General features: G+C 39.3%; 1 protein-coding gene across 1 annotated transcript in view; it reads right to left on the reverse strand.

The window, feature by feature from the left end:
- Window positions 1–20,462, reverse strand: part of SMCHD1 (structural maintenance of chromosomes flexible hinge domain containing 1) — a 74,303-nt gene extending 53,841 nt beyond the window's left edge. Inside the window, exons 1-7 of the mRNA XM_051774659.1 lie at window positions 20,054–20,462; window positions 8,442–8,517; window positions 7,818–7,979; window positions 3,032–3,114; window positions 2,805–2,935; window positions 1,627–1,741; window positions 1,361–1,480 (exon numbers count right to left, since the gene is read on the reverse strand). Of these exons, the coding sequence (XP_051630619.1) occupies window positions 1,361–1,480; window positions 1,627–1,741; window positions 2,805–2,935; window positions 3,032–3,114; window positions 7,818–7,979; window positions 8,442–8,517; window positions 20,054–20,233 (867 nt within the window). The 5' untranslated portion in view covers window positions 20,234–20,462. The remainder of the gene's footprint in view (window positions 1–1,360; window positions 1,481–1,626; window positions 1,742–2,804; window positions 2,936–3,031; window positions 3,115–7,817; window positions 7,980–8,441; window positions 8,518–20,053) is intronic.
- Window positions 20,463–20,669: the final 207 nt, after the last annotated feature.

Consider the following 20,669-nt stretch of genomic DNA (forward strand, 5'->3'; position numbering starts at 1 on the left):
TCTATTTCTGCCATAGCATTCTCTTGCTCACCTATGTGCAGCGCAGATCATTTTTCATGTCATTGAAGAGACAAATTCACACACTTTATTTCACATTGCTATAATTAACTGGCCTAGGTATTTCAATGATTGGCAAAAAAATTCCTAAACCTGAGTTATCTATCCATTACCTTCACATCTCATTTCTATTACTTGAGTTCTTCACATCATCTCTTCCCTCTTGGATAGTTACAAGTTATTTTTTTCCTCTAATAGAACTTTACTTACATTTTTTAACTGTGTCAACTTTAATTTTATATTATCACCACAACTTTTCCAACAGTTGATTGCACCACCTTCTTGTACCACCTTTAGTAGTATCTACACACCTCATTCAGCTACTTTCCTCCAACTTACACCTTTTTAATATTAAATGGGAGGGAAAGTATTTGTGTCCTCTACAAAAAAGCTGATTTTGTCTGCTTTTATTTTCAAAATAAAATAAAAGCAGACTATTTTATTTACAAAAATAGTGTCTATTTTTGTGACTCTACCTTCTCAACAATATTGTACAGAGATTAAAAACAAACCCCTGACAATTCATTTTTTGTTGCAAGACACTGACCCAAGATTGGCATGATAAAAACCTTATTTATCTCCTGTTCCTTTCTCACCCATATAAAAGGCCAAGAACACTGATATATCCAATTTCATATGGGCTTAAGGTCTGACTACCTTGTCACACATAGCACCCACTCTGCCTCCCATCTGCACCCTTAGCTATATTCTTTGCCTTTACCACCTTGCTCAAAAATATCCGAAGAACGGTTCTTTTCAGTCTTCCCCTTTATCTTACAGCTTTTTGCTCAAGCTTTTCCTCTTCATGAAAAGCATCAGGACAGTTCATCTTAATTTTCAGCTGAATAGTTCACTTATTTTACAAAATAATGAATATTTGTAAAATCACTGGGTTTTGTTGATCTGGCTCGACTTCTCTCCCAGAAGAAGTTAGTTCTTCTACAAATTTCTACATATGCAATTTGTTTCCCTAATTTATTCATTGCTATTTCAAAGAACACACATTTTCTTTATGTTTCATACATAACAAAAAAATTGCTGTGTTTAGAAAAGTATTTTTAAATATATAGCATTTCTGTCCCTTAATTTTAACTGACAAGAGAAAACAGAATCACGTAGAAATAAAGCCTTATGATACAGTGTCTTCAAGTTTCTTATTACTTCCTTTTACTCTCCAGAGTGAAAATGAGTCAATAAGATGAAGATATCCCCAGATAAGTATTACATAAATATTATATAGTTAAATCACGTTAACCTGGGAAAGGCTTTCAATTAAAAAGGAGAAAGTATTAAGGCTATTTACCTTTCTGTTTCGAATGAAACCACTATATATTGCTTCTTTGTGTTTCTCCTTCTTTTCAAAATCCTCTTTAGAAAGGACAAGTTCATGAACATCCTGAGATTCTGCAGGTTTGCTTATCATCTGATTTTATTAAAGAAACAGCATTTAAAATCAAAATTAGACTTAAAATGAACATAATAAAATAGTCTAATGCTGTGATTAAAAGCTAGGAAATAACAATCTGATTATGTAAAAATGTTTTAAAATAAAGACTGACATTTACTTACTCTGGCAGACTGTCCAACGAAGAACACTGCTTGTTTACCTCCAACTCCAAAATAAGAGATATCACTATTTAAACTACGAGGCACTGGCAAAGGGCGTACATATCCTGAATGATCACTGAGAAAAAAAGTGCCCTTAATAAATTTTCTCAAGACAAAAGTAATGTAAAAAAACAATGAAATGTCTGATCTAAATAGCTTATATTAAATTCTTACTGCTTTCACCTTGTTAAAAAATCCTCAAATTTAGACCTATTAAAACTGTAATATTAAAATGTATGTGCCTAAGATTCCTGATGTATTCTTTCTGAAAGAATGATGACCAAGTAAATATTTTTCTAAGTCCTCTTATAAAACATTTCTGTCCCTTCTCACAAATCAAATCTTATTCAAATGAAAATGCTTAGAAAGAAAGCCTGACCTTTCTGACAGCATCCTTTCATAAAAATACTTTTAAGTCAAAATGGGAAATAATGCCAACCAACTATTAAATGCAGGCTTGGAAAGACAGCATATGCTATCAGTAATTAAATTCCATGTCTCTTAAGTCAGCCCAAACAGTCTTACGTAGTTTAGGACAAACATCTATTTTTAAATCATAGCAGCCCCAAATGAAAAAAAGGTGTAGAGGTTAACCTGTTATAATCTGCACATACACTCCCTTTGAACGGTAGCAACCCACAGTTTAAACCTGTAGCTTTAGAATACTGTATATTTCCACTGTTGCTGAACTCACCTGCAGCAATTTCAAAAAGCAGTGAATTTCTTTGCATATGACCCAGAACCACTTTTTATGCACTTATCTCCAGATGTTCGAAAGATTTTGCTATTCTGTTTGAAGATGCTTCCAATGCAAAAAACCTTCCATTAACCATATTACCACTTTCCACTGCCCCATTACTTTTTACAGTAGTTACTCATATGAAAAGACTGAGGCTGTAATTCTCATCCTCACATTTACTATTCTATCTGAATATTCACACAGTACCATAAGATCAGAAGAGCAGTTTCATATTATGAAGCTTCTCTAACTTCCTACCTACAAAAAGTATAAATCTAATTATGTAATCATAAAATGACAGGTTTTAGCTAAGTGTTGGTACAGAGCTATGTCTTAAAAGGGTATTTTGTGAACCTTCGCAGTTTGTTAATGGTTGTAGAAATATTTAAAACTTTCTAACCTTTCAAAGTCACCTTGTCTTGTAAACTTTGACAATCTATATACAGCCCAGTTTTTAAGCTGTTTAGAAGTCATTCCACTTCCATTATCGATCACAGCAACAGCTGGTTTTCCTTGGGAATCATCAAATAACTGAGGGGAAAAAAACCAACACAACTCAACAAGAAGCACCAATAAAGAGGAATAATGTGAACTACACCTAAAAAAGGTAGAATATCTCCATCTTACCAATTTTATCTGTATGCTCCGAATACCGGTATTTCGGGATGTAGCTGACAGAGAATTATCAATCAACTCAGCAAGGGCAAATGCTAAAGAAATTGAAGAAACATAACCCTATTAAATAGGAGTCAGAAAACAGACACCCACTTACCTTACCTATTCACTTAGCCTTAAGGAACACATTTCCATCCAGACTCTCTAAAAAGAAAGTTTTATTTCCTGCAATTTACAAGGTTCTTCAGAATGCTACAGTGCAAGGTGCAAGCTATACTGGCCATACGCTTCAGACATGTAAAAGAAATCCCTTGAGTATTAGTACCATGCATCAACACTGAAGCATGTGGCATTTTCCCTCAAGTTGTTTTTGAAGTATAAAAACAGTTCTACATTTTTTTGCAACCTTCTTCGTTGCGAACAACAGCAGTTGAGCATCAGTTATGTGATCCATACTTACTATTCCATATCAAAGAATAATGGTCCTTCAGCAACATGTGAAATTGGTTAAGCACGGCCTTAGATATGTGGCAAATAAGGAGCATCAGCTGCAGTACACTTACATAAACTCAAAACTGCTCTTTGCTCTAACAGTCAATTCTAGTACAAAACAAACAAAAGTAGACAGTTTAACATAGCTAGCTTGCAAATTTGAATCACTGGCATGTTGCAGAATTTCACAAAACACCTCAGTATGGTCTCCAAGAGCAAGAAATGGTAACACATTAGAAAAAATATATACCAGTAATGTCATTACAGAAGTGGATCTAAAAATTATTCTGTTTGTAGTCTTGATCATTGTAATCTCTTTATGATTGCAGAATTATGACCACAAGAAGACTTACGACCACCACAACTTTTGAGCCATTTTAAAAGCTTCTGTGGTAGCAATATGAATACATTCAGTGCACTCAGAGCACGAATCCTTTTTTTCTCCGTCACCTATTGCAGAGTACAAACAAGTTCAAGAACTGACATAAATGCATATGAAAAGTTTCTCATAAACACCTGAAGCTTGTTCACTCTTTAAGAGTGAATGATGACTTAAAACCACTGTAGCAAGCTGTTTTGGCAATAACACGACAGAGGAAAATACTGCAAAAAGTTTACCATTCCTTCAGTAGTAGAAAAGTTTGCTTTACTACTAAAAAAAAAAGAAAAATCAACCCACTTCAAAAAGACAACATTGACATTCCATCTTTAGATCACTTCTCTGATTGATCAATAAGTCTGTTTCAAGCTTTGGGGTAACTGTATTCCCAGAGAGAAAACAGCAAATGTATGTTGGTGATACTGTCCAACAGACCAAACATAAGTTTAAAATTATTTTGAACTACAGCAAAATGTGAAGAAATTTTCATTATCTAGACCTGCAAACACTGACAGGCAAAGCCCAGTTAAACTTCACATTGTTCTTGCTTGCCCAGTGCTTCAGCCTGTCCAGGTCTCTTTCCAAGACAGCTCTCTCCTGATCTGTCTACTTCACCATCCAGTTTAGCATCATCAGCAACACTGATAAATTCACAACAGAGAAGTATCTCATTCTACTGCTTTTGCTCTTATTTTTCTTGTAGTTTCCATCATGTATGGAAAAACACAGCTTTTAACAAGTGAGTTCAGAGTCTAGGACAGAAGAGACCTTCAAAGACTATGTTGTTCCAACCCCTCGGACACGGGCAAGGACATATTTCACTAGATCATATTGCTCAAAGCTCCATCCAACCTGGCCTTGAACATTTCCAGGGCTGAGGCAGCTACAGTTTCTCTGGGCAACCTGTTTCAGTGTCTCATCACCCTCACAGTAAAGAATTTGTTCCTTATTTTCCATCTATATCTACCCTCTTTCAGTTTAAAACCATTACGCCACGTCCTGTCACTACAGGCCTTGGTAAAAAGCATCTTCCCATTTTTCTTATAAGCATATTTTAAGTACTGCAATAAGGTCTCCACGAAGCCTTCTCTTCTCCAGGCTGAACAACCACAACTCTCAACATGTCTTCACAGGAGAGGTACTCCAGCTCTCTGATCATCTTTACGGCCCTCCTCGGACATGCTCTATTAGGTCCATGTCTGCCTTGTGCTAGGGGCCACAGAGGTGGATGAAAGTGCTCCAGGTGGATGTTTCACAAGAGTAGAGTATAGCTGGAGGATTCATATCCCTCAACATGGTGGTCATACTACTTCTTACACAGCCCAGGATATGATTGGGTTTTTGTGTGCTACAAGCACAAATTGCTGGCTCACATCCAACTTTTTGATTGACTGGTATCTCCAAGTCCTTCTTGGCAAGGCTGCTCTCAATCCATTCAGCCCCCAGTCTGTATGGATACTGGGGATTGCTCTGACCCAAGTGCGGAACCTTGCACTTGGCCTTGTTGAAGTTCATGCTGGCCCACTTCTGAACCCTGTGAAGGTCCCTGTGGATAGCATCCATTCCCTCAAGTGTCTATCAACTGCGCCACTCAGCTTGGTGTTTTCTGCAAACTTGCTGAGCTTGCACTCAATCCCACTACATCATTAATAAAGATATTGAACGGTACCAGTACCAATACAGACCTGTGAGGCACACCATGTGTTACTGATCTCTATTTGGACATTGAGCTGTTGACTGCAAGTCTTTGAATGTGGCCATCCAGCCAACTTCTTACTCATTTAACAGTTCATCTGTCAAACCCGTATCTCTCCAATTTTGCCACAAGGATGTTGCATGGGACTATCAAAGGCCTTACAGAACTCAAGACAGACAACATCAGTTGCTCGTCCCTCATCCACCAATGATTTGCCCTTGGTGAAGCCATGTAGCCATGTTTGCTGTCTCTAACCACCTCCCTGTCAACCATATGCTTAGACATAGCTTTCAGGAGGATGCGTTGCATGACCTTACTGGGCACTGAGGTGAGGTTGAGTGGTTCGTAGTTCCCACAGTACTCCTTTTTAAAAATGAGTGGGATGTTTCTCTTTTTCCAGCTACTGGAAATTTTGCCTGACTTTCAGGTCTTTTCAAATATCATTAAGAATTGCTTGCTGACTACATCTGACAGTTCTAGACCCTGGGAAGCATCTCATGGGGTCCCACGGACTTGTACATTTAGGTTCCTCAGATGGTCTTGAACCTGATCTTCTCTGTTGATGAATGGGAATATCCTTCCCCCAGTCCCTGCCTTTAGATTCAGGGACTCAAGAATTGTGGGAGGAGCAATCGAAAGTGAAAACACAGGCAAAAAATTGTTTAGTACTTCAGTTTTCTCCATGCCAGTTGCCACTAGACCCCTCCACCCCACATTTCATTTATTGAGGGTACAATTTCTTTTGTCATCATTTTTTAATGTATCTGTAGAAATCCTTATCATTCTTTTCACATTCCTTGTCAAATTTAGCTCTACCTGTGCCTTAGCTTTTCTGATCCCATCCCTACATTCCCAGGCAGTATCCCTGTATTATTCCCAGTATTCATGTCTCTGCTTCCACTGTCTATGCATTTCCCTCTTGTGTTTGACCAGGAGGTCTTTACTCAGACATACCAGTCTTCCTTGCCTGATTTCTTGCACATGAAAATCAACAGTTCCTGTGCTCAAAGAGAAAAAAAGTCTTTAAATAGCTGCTCTCTCTCTTCTACTCCTTTATCCCCAAGGGCTGTTTCCCAGCGTGTCCCATCCCCCCCGCCCTTAAGCAATTGAAAGTTCGCTTTCCTAAGGTTTAGAGTCTTGACTATACTTTTCACCTAGCCTATATTCATTGAGATCATGAATTCCACCAGGGTGTGATCAGTACAGATCAGGCTACTACCCATCTAGACCCTTCCAGTAGGTTCCTCTGTGCTGGTGAGCAACAGGTCCACTAATGGTTGCTGGCAAGAACAAAGCACAGATCTCAACAGAATGCTTTGGGTGGTCTAATATAGCGATTCCTGTGCACAGGGATACACACATCATTGATCAAACTATCAGTGCACTTTGAGCACAGTACCCCCAAACCCGAACCAAAACAGCGTCTTCATTGCAGCAGGGAACAAATGAAGCGCAGAAAGAGGAAAGGGGAAAAAGGAGACTGGTCCTTAAAAATATATTTGCTATTTATAGATGTCAATATTGTTTTAAAACAGAAATCACGGTGGGAATGGTATCATGCTTGAGTCTTGACAGTTGCATTTTTTTCTGCACAATTTTGAACCTGCGGTACCTAAGAAGTACATACTTAAAAAGTAATCACAGTCACAGACAGAATTTTCACAGAAGCCATAAACAGAAATTATTTTTTTCAATAAAACAATACAAAATGCTGGTTACATATTTAATACACCAGTTAGATAAAAACTAATTAAAGTAGCATCTTTTAAAATGAATACTTGCTCTTGTTGGTAAGTTAAGCCCTGTAGAAACCCCGATGGGAGGGCACACAAAATTCTACTGTAGGTCATAGAAAAACTGTTCACCAAATTCAAACACAAGGTTTCTTTTGTTTAGTATAGGAGACAAAAACCTGATAACACAAATGCTCCCTGTCTGGATGACATCCACAAGATTATTCAGGCTACAGTTATTTTACTTCTAAAATATTCAGACTTCTTTAAGAAGTATTTGAGGAGATACTTTTATAAATCTGGATTATTACATGGTCACTTTAATTCATTTTTAAAAGAAAAATTTGCATGAGGAACATAGCTTTTTTTACAGTTAAGACTTTTTTTTCACCAGCTATAGCTAAAAGTTAAAAGTTAAACTAAATTTAACTCTTAGTTATAACCACATTATATTCATATGAACACCATTTAAACACGATTATCTTGGCAGCTACTTACGCAAAGGATTTTGCCCTTCACTGGCATAGTACTCGTACATGCCACTTTTGACAAGCGTATCATAGTGGGGCAGGAAGTCAATTCGTTCCTTGGTTGCCAAAAGCAACATTTGATCAACTGACTGCAGCAGATATAAAGTGACTCCATCTTGAACAAGTTCGCCTGCAATGAAAATGAAATACAAGGTTATACTGAAAAGCACTACAAATTCTGCTCTCAAAACCAGTACCGGTTTACCCTCAGGTAATCTCTAATCTTAAGCATTGCCTGCTCAGCATTTAGCAACAACATTTAATTTAATATCTTTTCACGTTTCCAAGTTTAATAATGCAGGTTTTCTCAGGTGATAGCTACACACATGCCATTTTTCCCTATCATTCACAGAATTTGTAATGGACAGTAAAAAAATCACTTAGCATAACTGTCCATCATACTAGCAAGTAGTTGTCAAAAACTTGCTTGTGAAAGTCACCTTTGTAACAATTCTTGGAAAACCATTACAGAACTCGTACTTTCAGTTCACTATTGCATTATTTCGTGTCATAGAGCATTAACAATCATCACGCGATCTTGACAATCAATATAAGAAATAGCTGTAATTATTTTGCCACCTAAGATACTTACTGAAGTTGTCTTCTGTAATTTCCTTCCTATTTGTTGTGGTGATAACAAACTTTTCATCAGTAGCTATGCCAAATGCCTATAAAAATTGGAGAGTATTCAGTTATGACAACTAAGTACTCCAAAAAGATTCAGAGAAATTAAAACAAACAAATAATAAAAAAGGTGGTCTATTTACTTTGTCACAAACTACTGAGAAGTGATCAAATACTTTTCCTGTACTAACTCCTAGAACACAGTTCAAATCTATAACTTAACTTCATTTGCCTTCTCAGCTTAGCCAAATCTGTCTGTACTAGAGCTGTTTGTTTTTTCACCTGCTTAAAATATGCTCTAGTGAGCAATAGCAATTGTCAGAAGGAGGAAATGTCTTACAGGTAATCACCTTGGGGGCTGAAGAACAAGAATGAACAGTTCTACTTCAGGCTGCACCTACAACAGCAATAGTTATGACCTAGAGGGTGTCCCATATTTAACTGCACTGTTTCGAGATACTAAACCAACCTAGTATTTCTTAACATTGGATACATATTAAAGTCTTTGTTCTTCAATTATATCATACATTTTAAAAAATAATAGATTTCTTTTAGAAAAATTCTTTACCGCTAAAACACTGAAGTTTATTCTTCTGAACCTAAACAATCTTTGCCACTTTGATGCCTCCAAATTTTGAATATGTTACTGTAGCTTTGACTTTTTATCCTGCTTTCTACATGCATTTAAATGCCTCTGCATTTCCCCCTATTTTTGCACCCTGATGTTCAACATTAATCTCTTTCTCAAAATAATAAACTAAATATTTATATTTTCTCCTGTCTTTCTGGGCCTTTGAAACTCAAGAAAAAGTCAGATCTAGTCTCATTAAACTCCATCAACCCATTCAGTCCTACAGTCACAGCTCAGACAGGTGCTTTATGCACTTTTAGATATTCTTCCCTGAAACTCTGGCATTCTCTGCAGCAGTTTGCCCTCATCATTTCCCATACCTCTTTCTTTCCATCCCTAGTACTCTGACTCATGAAAATACTTTTAAAACACTGCTTGAGGTTCCTTTAGAAGCCTGCTTTTCATACTTCAGTTACTCTTTCCCCTATGGTGACCATGTTAAAAATATATTTATTATCCATCAGCAAAATTAGCAAAATTGTCAAATTTATCATAGCACTTGGTGCAAGTGAAACAGAGATGATACAAAGAGACTGATGTTCAGACTAAAGAACCTGGAGTAATTACACTTTTTAACTCTTCTACATTCAGATCACTTGAAGTCAACCTCTCACATTACACAAATTTCCACATGAAAAATCTGCGTAGGAAAAAATATTAAATTGCTCAGAGCAAGGAAAGTAAGCAACAAAGGATATGGATACTAGAAAACTAACATTCTACTGTGCCATTAGAGGTCAGTGGTTAATATAGAATAACTGTAGAGTTTTACATTGAAAGCACAGATAAGCATCTTTCCCTCTGGCTGTAATCACAGTTTTTCTATTTTCTCAACCACCCAAAAGCTCTTCTGCTCTCAAAACCTTATGAAGAGTGCAGCATTTAAGGCAGCAAGAAGTTAGGAGGGGTAGTGCTTGCACAAGACAGCTGCCTGCTGCCCAAACAGGGGCAGCCTCCTTCTGGTCCTCTCCCCTATTCCATAGGCGAGTCTCACGGGCAGAGCTACACTTTTATTTCTTGGGTGAGCTCAGCAGCTCTTGGGTGTCCACTGGCAGCAGGCCCTTTCCACCTCACTCCAAATGCTTGTCATTTCATGATAAGCTAGTAGGCAGGTTCATGGACTGAGTTTGGCAGTTCTAACTGCAGATAATCTGTTTTTCTTGTCCATGCCATAATTTAAGAGGCCATCTGCTTTGTAAGCTTTGGTCAACTTAGAAGATTTCTCAGTTTGAATGCTTCACTTCTATATAAGACCTACTTCTATTTCTTCTTTCCCTCTGACCTACACTCTTAGCTATCCCAGCCCCTGTCCCTTCCCACTATGCCATGTAGCAGTGAGATGGTTGCACAGCTGTCCCATTATGTGGATATGGTCTCCAGGAAGATGAGCTGGTCATTGCTGAATTAATCTATTGGGTAATTTACTTGCACAGTTGATGATGTTTCATTTGATTCTGATAAACAACGTTTGGGCAAATGTTTCATTTCTCGCTAAGATTTGTGCACGTAAGAGACAACATGATATCTTCTGTTGACTTCGTAAGAAGTTCCGGTTTACCTGCTGAGCCCTTTTCAGCCTAGCATTGTGCCCTTTTCCAAATAAGCACTGTCAATGCACAAAACTTGATAAAATTCACTAAATAACAACAGTACATTCAGATTCTTAATGTTGGTTATTCTATGATCACTGTCTAGATGCATGACCACAAGCTAGCTTTTCGTGTCACCAAAATCTTGAAGAGCACAATACAATCACTATACTCAGAAATGCTTCTGCATTCACGATGAAAGCATGTTTGGAGGTTACTGCATTAAAACAGCTAAGCAGAAAGATTTTATCTGTTTGGATAGAAAAGAAAAGACTTCAAGGAAAAAAGAGACAACCTTCAAATTAATCCCCAAGCTAGGAGAGGTAGATGTGTGAAAAGGCAGGGATCCCTAAGCTATTGGCTAGGTATGATCACTACATGCAAACGCAAGAGTTAAAATGTTACAAAGATTAACAGCTATGCGCATGCAGAAGAGGAAGAAGGCCAACTAAAACCTAAAAAGTATAATTATATCAATGAACCAAAATTTGAATATTCTGGGAAAACAACCATAGCTGTTGACTAAAAGCCAAACTGGTTGCTAAACCACACAGAGTACGCTGCAGGGCTTTGACGCCAGAGAGCTGTAGGGGTGACCAGTGCGAGATGGCTCTCAAACTACACATCCAAATTTCAACCAGAAGGGCACATGATGCTCCTGCTCAAACTTATCGGGGTAGAAACAGAAGAGACAAATGAGAAAGAATAGAGGAGATGCAGAGGACACATTGCTCGAGACCTCCATGTTCTCCACACCAGAGCAGGGATGGCCCCGAAGGCAGTGAGGCCCATGGAGGACCCATGTCAGGGCAGGCAATTTCCCTTCTCTGTCTTCCTACTCTCACAAGGCTGTGGCCTATGGACAACCTTCCATAGTGGAAAAAAACCCCAGTAAAAAGCATGGAGGAGGAGAAGAAGCAGAATAAAGCCCTGTAAATGGTCCTGACCTCTCACATCACCTGTTGCATCACCAAAGGAATTAGGATTGACCAAGCATTGTGTATTGGGAAAACAAGGGTAGCTTAGACTAGGAAGGGGGGAAAAAAAAGTTTATGACAGAAGATGAGCTTGGAGAAGAAAAAGGAAGAGCATTTACCTAAGTGTTTAATTGCCCCCTCAATCAATAAGCAAAAAATTGTGTTAATTGGCAGTAAGTCAAATTAAGAAAAAAAAATCCCTGAGTCAAGCCTGTTTTACACATGGCAGGATACCAGTCCTTACACCCATGGAATGGTACCTAAGGAAAAAAAGCTGTCTTTGTACAAACAAAAGAAATGCACTCTTTATAAGCTTGGAGGTTCAGTCTGGAGTGTCATCTATGCTTCATGCTAAATAAATAAAGCTAATAGCTCTCAATTTGTTGGTAGCTATTTATGACATGAGATTAGTATACTGCTAAAAAAGTTTGAGACAGCCACATGAATGCCCCATGCCCAACAAGCCCTCAGCAGAACAATTTACAGGTAAGATACATGAAAGTGTGAGTGAACTGTGATCTCTCTAACCCTTTAATCTGAATCAAGAAGCAAGGTTCAATTTATGTACTTGCTTCAGTCACAGGTTTTCTTTACAAACTAAAAAGAAAACCAAACTCAAAACAAAACACAAGCCCACAAATCACAGGTAACTCCTCAGCAGCAAAACCTCCTTCAAATAGACCTCCATTTCTTTTCTCTTCCACATATTAGTACATAAGCACAAAACCAACTTTTCTTGCTACTTTATTTGCACCTGCACAGCAAGGCTTACCTGGCTACTAAGCCAACTAAAACACTTAACATGAAGTTAACAGAGATTTCACCTCTAGAGTTACTATCTGCCTTGGAAAAGGTGTTCAACAAGCAAATATTTAGCTTTGTGTGTATCGCCACAGTTTGCAGGCACATGAATAGGCTTGCAGTGGTAAGTGAAGGAGAAATAACATGCTGTAAACACAGAATCATTGGTCTGCTTCTTCTGGTCCTACAGTCTATTACCATAGAATAATAATTTCTGGTGGTGACTTTTCAAACTGAAGGAATGGAACACTCCATTAAGACAGAAGTCAAACAGTGAAATCAAAACTACAGTATCTTTATAGAAGACATTTAACCCCTCGCAATCCAAACTTTTCCAAAACAAAGTTTTCCTACAATAAGCAACTTCTGCACCCTTAAAATGCTGTTTCCTTCTACAGTAACCGACCTAAGCAGGCAGATGCATAAGAATGATGTGAAGAACTGATCCCAGAGCTTGATGATGTAGCCAAAGGATAACAGAAACTTAACAGTCACAGTTATCTTCCTCCAAGAGGCATCTAGCCCAGAAGTATTTTTCTGGCTAAGAGAACTGTACTGCCAACACAAAACTCCTAAAGGGGACCTGAATTGTATCAGTTAAATGTAAAGAAATCTCGCAATGTCATTTTCAATGCCGCCCTTCGTAGACACTTACTTAGCTACCCAACATTACAAAAAAACAATACAGCTTTTTCAGTATTTCACATTGATCAAGCAGCTCCTTTGCAGAAACTTGTTCTGGAATCTGGAAAAATGAAGCCAATTCAAACTCTGAGAGGCCTGTAGCCTTATGTAACTTTGCATGGGATTAACTAAATATCCCACACTATTTGCCAGGTTGCCATCTGAACAACACACATTTATCAGTTAGCTATCCCACTTTATGCCACATCAAAAAGAGTTACCAGTCCAAATTGAGAGATTTTATATAGCAACAAAGGGATGAAATGGTAGTACGCATTTACAGAAAACGATTTCACTCTCAAATCACAGACTTTCAAAGCAAGAACTGTCTTTCAGTAATGCTTATGGACACTGAGATATTTGTATCGTCTCTCAATTATTCATACAACCAGATATACTAAGGTAATTAATAAATACAAAATTATTCAAATTACAAATACAAAAACTAAGATATAAAAAGATTAAGTGGAGACAAAGACCTTGCTGGGAGTCAGTTGGAACAACTGTACTGAACTCTTAAGAATGCTAATCAAATAAACTTTTCCAGTCCACTCTTAGGTCAATTAGACACTGCTGAGAATCTGTTATCAAGGATCTGGGGCTAAGCACTCATAGTAGCAAGGCAAGTATGATAACAATCATCTCTAATCATAACACGATTGATTTTCCTGAATATCCGAACACAAACTTAATATATAACATCTTTGGACACCAACAAAAAGGGGATCCAAAAGTCTCTAAAAAAGCAGTTGAAAAAAAAAAAAAGGCAGAAATTATTTCTAAGCATTTCATGGAGCTCAAAACAAAAAGTTGCGTGTTACAGAAATAGAAGAACACACAAAAGGCAGTATCTTCTGGGCAGATGGTCACTAGAGATAACCTACAGACAAAAACTAGCAGTGAACACTAATGTTCTATAATATTTTTCAACCATCCTTTATTGAGAGAGCAATCTCCATCTAAAGATCAAATTACAGCATTTGCAGAACTTGAGGGGCCTTGTCCTCTGTCCTACTTAAAAGTTTCACTACTATAAGAAGCTCCATTGATATGCTTCTAAATATTTACAAAAAGTAATCAATGAAAGATGTTAAGAAGTGAAAGATGGTTCAAAAGAAACACTTAGAACATTGCTATGTAATAGATCCAGTAATAAAATTTTATGAGGTATCTTAAAGCTTTACCATATTTTTTTTTGAAAACCAGAGAGAAAAAGAAGAGAGGGAAATTGCATGACAAAAGACAGTTACAGAAGCCGCAAGCATATATCTATAAAATTTTGTCCAGAACAGTTGTTAACTCAGACATCTTTTCAAGATTTGCAACATATAACTAGTAGAAAGAAGCCTGGGACCCCAGAATGTCTGCAAAGAGCTGTGCTGTCATTACTAGACTTAGAATAAGTATAGACAACCATAGTAACTTCCATGAGACCTTCACAAACTGTTGTGTCTAAAAGCACAATCAGAAATGTTCATGAGTGTAGCTATCAGCCAAAATTTTGACATCAAGTCAGTGTAAGCTTCCACCACCAAAATACTTTGTATGGCACCACTTGTTAAAGAATTCAGAATTTTGCTCTTCAAAAGCAAAAAGTACTCAGTCGCATCTAAAAGCTTCACTTGGGTAACTAATCCTCAAGAGTGCAGATATTCTGCATCTGACTGTACTGCCAACACTCAAATTTGACCAAGAACTTAAAGGCCACGCAGCTTTCCAAATCAATCACCACACCATAAAGCAGTATCTAAGTGTACCAAGGTATGCAAACTGTATCCTTCTTCCCACCAAAACCTCCGCAGAGATGCTATACACAAGAATTTCAGTGAAGTCTGAAATACAATGTGATAGTTTTGGAAAAAACTTACAATGTTGCTGCATCTTATATATATCTTATAGTACCCGCAACAGTTTCTTTAAAAATCAAGGAAAAATTTGCTTTGTGTATGCACAGTACATTTAAAATGTATCTATTTTTAATTTCTGGTTATACAGAATCACTAAAATTGAGTAAACAAATATAGGTTTTATAATACAAAAATATAATTATTTTAAGATGGACTGATTTCATCGTTAGGAATGGAAGTACTTCTACTGAGTGTTTATCAGAATGATGTTTTAGTCAGTAATCTAAATACCTCTAAATACATCTAACAGTTACTCTTTGGTGATACAAATTTTGCAGAAGTTGCTAATATTTTTCCTTTAATTCCAGATAATTTAATTATACATTATTTATTAGGCATTGGTAAGCAAATATTCACCAAAAATGTACACTTATTTCTCAAGTTTCTACTACACCTATGCTTATTGTCCCTACTGCATCTTAATGAATATCCTTTTTTGCCTCAGCTTATTGAGACACTGAAATTTATTTGTGTGGACTGGCAAAAAAAAATCTATTTAAATAATAAGTAGACTGGTTAGGATATCATGATGATGATGACGATGTTGGTTAGGATATAATGGGAAGCTCAACATAAGATGTGACAAAAGATTAAAAGCAAAAAAAAATTGTTTTACTGTGATACCTGATTTTTGAGTATTTACTTCAATTACAGATATTTACTTTCAATACAGATTACAGACCTATAATTTTTTCACACAAGGAGGTCACAGCAATGATGAAAACTTTCAAGAGAATTAAAGAAGCGTCTACAGATGTATTCAGCTCCTATTTAAGTAGTAACACTAATCTTAGTACATTTAACTCTCTTCAGACTGGTACTTCACCTCAAAGACTCTCAAAAAACCCTTCACATACAGCAAAACTTTTGTGCAGTTTTCAGCACAGACACCTTTCTGTGTCTAAGTGCTTGGAAGGATTCCTGCCAGCTCAGCAACAAAATGAAGTGTTCCAGCTTCACTGTGTACCTGGACAACGTGAGCAAGGGATCTAAGATTAGTTGTCAACAGTTTAGCTCCATTCTACTCATCGCCAATACTTATTTTGAATTATATTCTAAATATCAAGACAAGCAGTAGGGCATTGACTTAACAGAAGACAACAGGAAGGTGCACAAGGAATGGTATTGCCAAGAAGAGACAAAACACGGTATTTAATTCACTTATTCACCTTAAAACTTCATGGTTCTGCACACTGAAATTATATGACTGCTTCATATACGCTCAACAGAGCTCAAATGGAATAATCAGGTTAACATCACTTTTAATTAGGAGATTTCTGCTTAAGGATTGACCTTGTAAGGATGGAGAATAAAGACTATATATGCTTCAGCTTCTTTTATAAGATTTTTTTTCTAAATATTCCCCCAACACTGAGAATGAAAAGCTAATTTATCAGTATATAAAGCCACATCCAACAACACTGCCACACATTAATTTGTTGTCAGGGGACGGTAAAAAAATATTTGCTTCAAATATACCCCAAAAGTTTCAAAAATTAATAAAGAATATTTCAGTAATAATGGAGAAGTATTTTATACAACAACAGACAGCAAGGACATTCATCAGTTCCTAAACCGACCTCTCAAATGGCAGAATCAGCTCTTTTCTACACAAACAGGAAAATATCTTCTTTCTGCATTATGCAAAAACAATAAGTCTCAGAAGCAGAAGGCCAAGATCATGCCTTCATCACATACTGCAGTAAGGTTTAATTTCACATTTTTTTTCAGGATTTACCCTCTCCTTTGACTCCTACATATCCAGTTATATCCATAGGAATTCTCTTATTCCACAGGAAGATATTCACAGCAGAAATAGTTTGCAAAGCCTAGCCATGATGATGATGATGATGATGATGAGTTCCAACAGCTTAATATTTCCAGCATCCTTGTCAGACATGACCAGCCCCATAGCCCAGACTAGCAGACTGGAAAACATCTATGCACCTTTGTTGGTACAGCAGCATCACTCAGTTGTATGACAAACTTCCAATGAAAGTCAATTTAAAGCTGAGCCTGTGTTGAGGTTGAGGCACCAGATATGGTAGATGTGAGAACAACACTGTTACATATGTGGCATTTTCCTTATCAAGCAGTCAGATCATCTCTAACAGCTTTAACTGGAGAAGGATGAATATAACAATCCACTTCATCTTAGTCTGAATCAACTGAGAATTTGCTTAACAAAAGAATCTTTCTTCCTGAACTTTCATCACTTCTCTGACACATTTTCAGCACCATGAAGTGAGGAAAGTCTGTCCCAGTCAGGTGAACCCATTTATCCATCACCTTTTTCATGAAAGTAGTTAATTGCAACTTTCAAATTGGGGAACTTAGGAGTAAAACACTCCAAGAAACACATACAATGCACAAAGCTCCCAGGGGCACTGAGATGCCAGAATGTTCTTCCAGAAGTCTAAGGAGAACCTGTACACTGTTGATGTGGGAGACATCAGATATCAAACTTCTCAGACCTCTGTCTGTCCACTTTTCACTGTACCAGCATTTACTGGTCATGTCAAACCACTTGTCTCAGCATCCTTTCAGAGTCAGATGATGAAAGCTCCAAGGTGCAGAGACTCACCACACTGAAGCGAGCAGTAACAGACCCATCTCTGACTGCACTTACACACAGTCAACACATTATTGGAGAAGTCTTTTCTCCAAGTGAATGATCATTTGAGGATTTTGGTGCATAACTTCATAAGAGCACAGATTCTATTACCCAAAACAGCCACAGGACTGTTGACAGCTATTTTGGTGTTAACACTGCAAAAAACTATACTTCAAAAAATTTTACTTTCATAGGCATCAAATTCAAACGCACCACGGTCGGCTTTGCAGCACCAGACTTTTCGAATGCTATGCTGCACATCGGAGCAGTCTGCCCAATGGCAAATTATTGCCTTCACAATGTCAATACACTTTTCAGACAACAAACCCCTGAAGCTGTTTGTACCCAAGATTTGTCACAGCTGGTGATGATGGCTTATTTCTGTATAAGACTGCAAATATCCCAAAAGCTCTGTGAACTACTGGACACCGTGAAGATGCATGGAAACACAAGTCACTTGAGTGCACAGCATATATATAAAAATCATGAAAACACTCTGTTGTATATAACAAATTGCAAATTAGTGTTAAACTCAGTCAATCAATTAATTACAAAAGAAAAGAAAAAACATGGGTTAATCATCCACATATTTGCCTTGACTACTGAAAATATTATTCTGAAGTAGTCTTGCAATTCATCTGCTATGTAGAGTTGTGATGGGATCCATTAAGAAAAGTCTTGGAGAAAATAATGTACTACTCATAATTTCTCATAGGAGATACAAACCTTTAGAAGCCCATGAACCCACCCCTACTGTCTAACTTCTCAGAATGTTACACTGCATGAAGTGTACTAATTTCTTTATTCCGTTTCACTAGTTTTTTCTTCCAGTCTTCTGAACTTTAGTGGTGTTGATCAGACCAAGGAATGTGGTAACACTCCATAGCCACGTGACTTCTGCGTATAGAATCATAAAGGTTGGAAAAGACCTCCATGATCATCAAGTCCAACCTTGAACAAATAAAATCACACTTACTAAACTATACCGCAAAAAGCCACGTCTACATGTTTTCTGAACACTTCCAGGGAAGGTGACTCCATCTTAAATAGCAGTACAGATTCAGTGTCTCTATCAGAATATGGATATGCCATTTTTGACACTGAAATAGATGAACTACGCAAGGAGCAGGTAATTATATGTGACAGCTATTCCCGCTGACATTGATAACCCAAAGTTTCCACTGCAGTAGGAAACTGTTACATTAAACACTATATTATTTGTTCATTCATTATATTTATTTATTTACATTATTTAATAAATATGTTAATGTTATAATATATACATTCTATTTACATATTCTTGTCATTATATACATTGTATGTTATATTACTATACATGAAACTAATTATATGCATTACAGGTAGAAGTATTACATAAAAGTTATACTTGTATAATATTATAGAAAAATATTCTATTTATTTAAATATAAAATAAAGATTTATTATATCCTATCTATATATGAACTATATAATTTATACCCTAAAGAACGAAGTGCAAATTACACTGGATAAAGAAACTAAAATAAACGTTTTATCAGGCTAAATTATTGCAATCTACAGCTTATTTTCCCGTGGATTTCACAAGACAAAACATGCAGGCAGCTAACAGGTCTATGACATTTATTACTCCCTAAAAAAACGAAACCATTACAGAAGATGGGCGATGCCCACTGGTATCACCAACAAACTACAGCAAACAGCCCGTAGGCAGAAAGGAATCTCCACCTCCAAGAGATCTGAAAAGTGAATAAGTTTCGTTTCGTTTCGCGAAATGAAGGGAAAGAAAACTGAAAGGACAGGCGACAAAGCAATGGACCAGCCAGACAAAGTATTTAAATGGCAGTCACCGCTGGGGGCTTCGGAGAGACAGTCACTGCGCTATGGATGGGAAACGATCGGCGTTTACCGCCAACACCTTGGACAGCACAAACAGAACCGCAGACTCAAGTAGGTCGGAAAAGACCTCTGAGATCACCGAGTCCCAGCAGGGGCCGAGGAACACCGTCCCTCCCGGCAGCACCCTCCGAGGCGCAGCACCGCGCCCGCCGCCGCCGCTGCCGCGCGGGGGCGCTCGGGGCCCGCCCGCCGCTTTCCCGCGGCTTTCTCGCCCGCCGCCAGGGGCTGCTCCCCGCGCCTCCCGCCGCCGCCCCGTACCGCCGTCCCGCTCCCTGCGGGAGAGGGGACACCGAGGGGGCAGCCGCGGGCTCTCCCCCACGCCCGCCCACCTGTGCCGGCAACAAAGTTGGCGGTGAGGCGGAGGGCGCGGCGGCCCCCCGGCAAGCGGCGGAGGCTGCGACGCCCCCGGCCGCCGCACGGTCCCCGCGCCGCCGGGAGCCTCGACGCCGCCGTGCCCGCCATCGCCCGCCCCGCCGCGTACCTGGCACACGGCGCTGCGGAAGGCGCGGTAGTTGTCCTTGCCGTAGCTGAGCACTTTCTCGTCCGGGTCTGCCTGCTCCCGGCGCCGGTCGAAGAGGAACACGGTGCGGTCCCCGTTGCCGCGAGGGGTCAGCAGCGCCGGCCTGCGCGGTGAGCGGCCGCCTCCCGCTGCCGCTGCCATGTTGGGGAGCCGAGCGGACGGAAACCGTCCCGCTGCGATGGCGGCGCCAGCGGCTCTCACTGCCGCGCCCGCGAGCGCCCCCCCCTGGCGCAGCGCAACCCGGCCGGGGAAGGAGGAGGCGGAGCCAGGCGGGAGGCCCGGGCAGGAGTCGCTGCGGAGGCCCGGAAGGGGAGGGAAACGGAGGGACGGTGGCGGTGGCGGCGCTGCCCGCGGTTCGGGGTGGGGCCAGACAGGAGGGAGGGGCCTGGAACCGAAAGCGCCGCTTTGGCGCCGCGACCTCGGAACGATTTGGTGCCCTCTGCCTCGCGCCACTTCCGTTGCCGCCGCCGGGCGGGGCGGGAGCGGGGAGGGGTCGGCGCTGCCCCGCCCGGCGCGGCCGCGGGAGGCGCAGGCGGGCCGGACGCTGGGACCGCGTGCCGCGGCCGACCCGGCGCGC

This window comes from Manacus candei, unplaced genomic scaffold (genome assembly GCF_025592945.1).
Source record: "Manacus candei isolate 608988 ecotype Guabito, Panama unplaced genomic scaffold, ASM2559294v1 h1tg000008l, whole genome shotgun sequence".
In the NCBI taxonomy this organism is placed as follows: Eukaryota; Metazoa; Chordata; class Aves; order Passeriformes; family Pipridae; genus Manacus; species Manacus candei.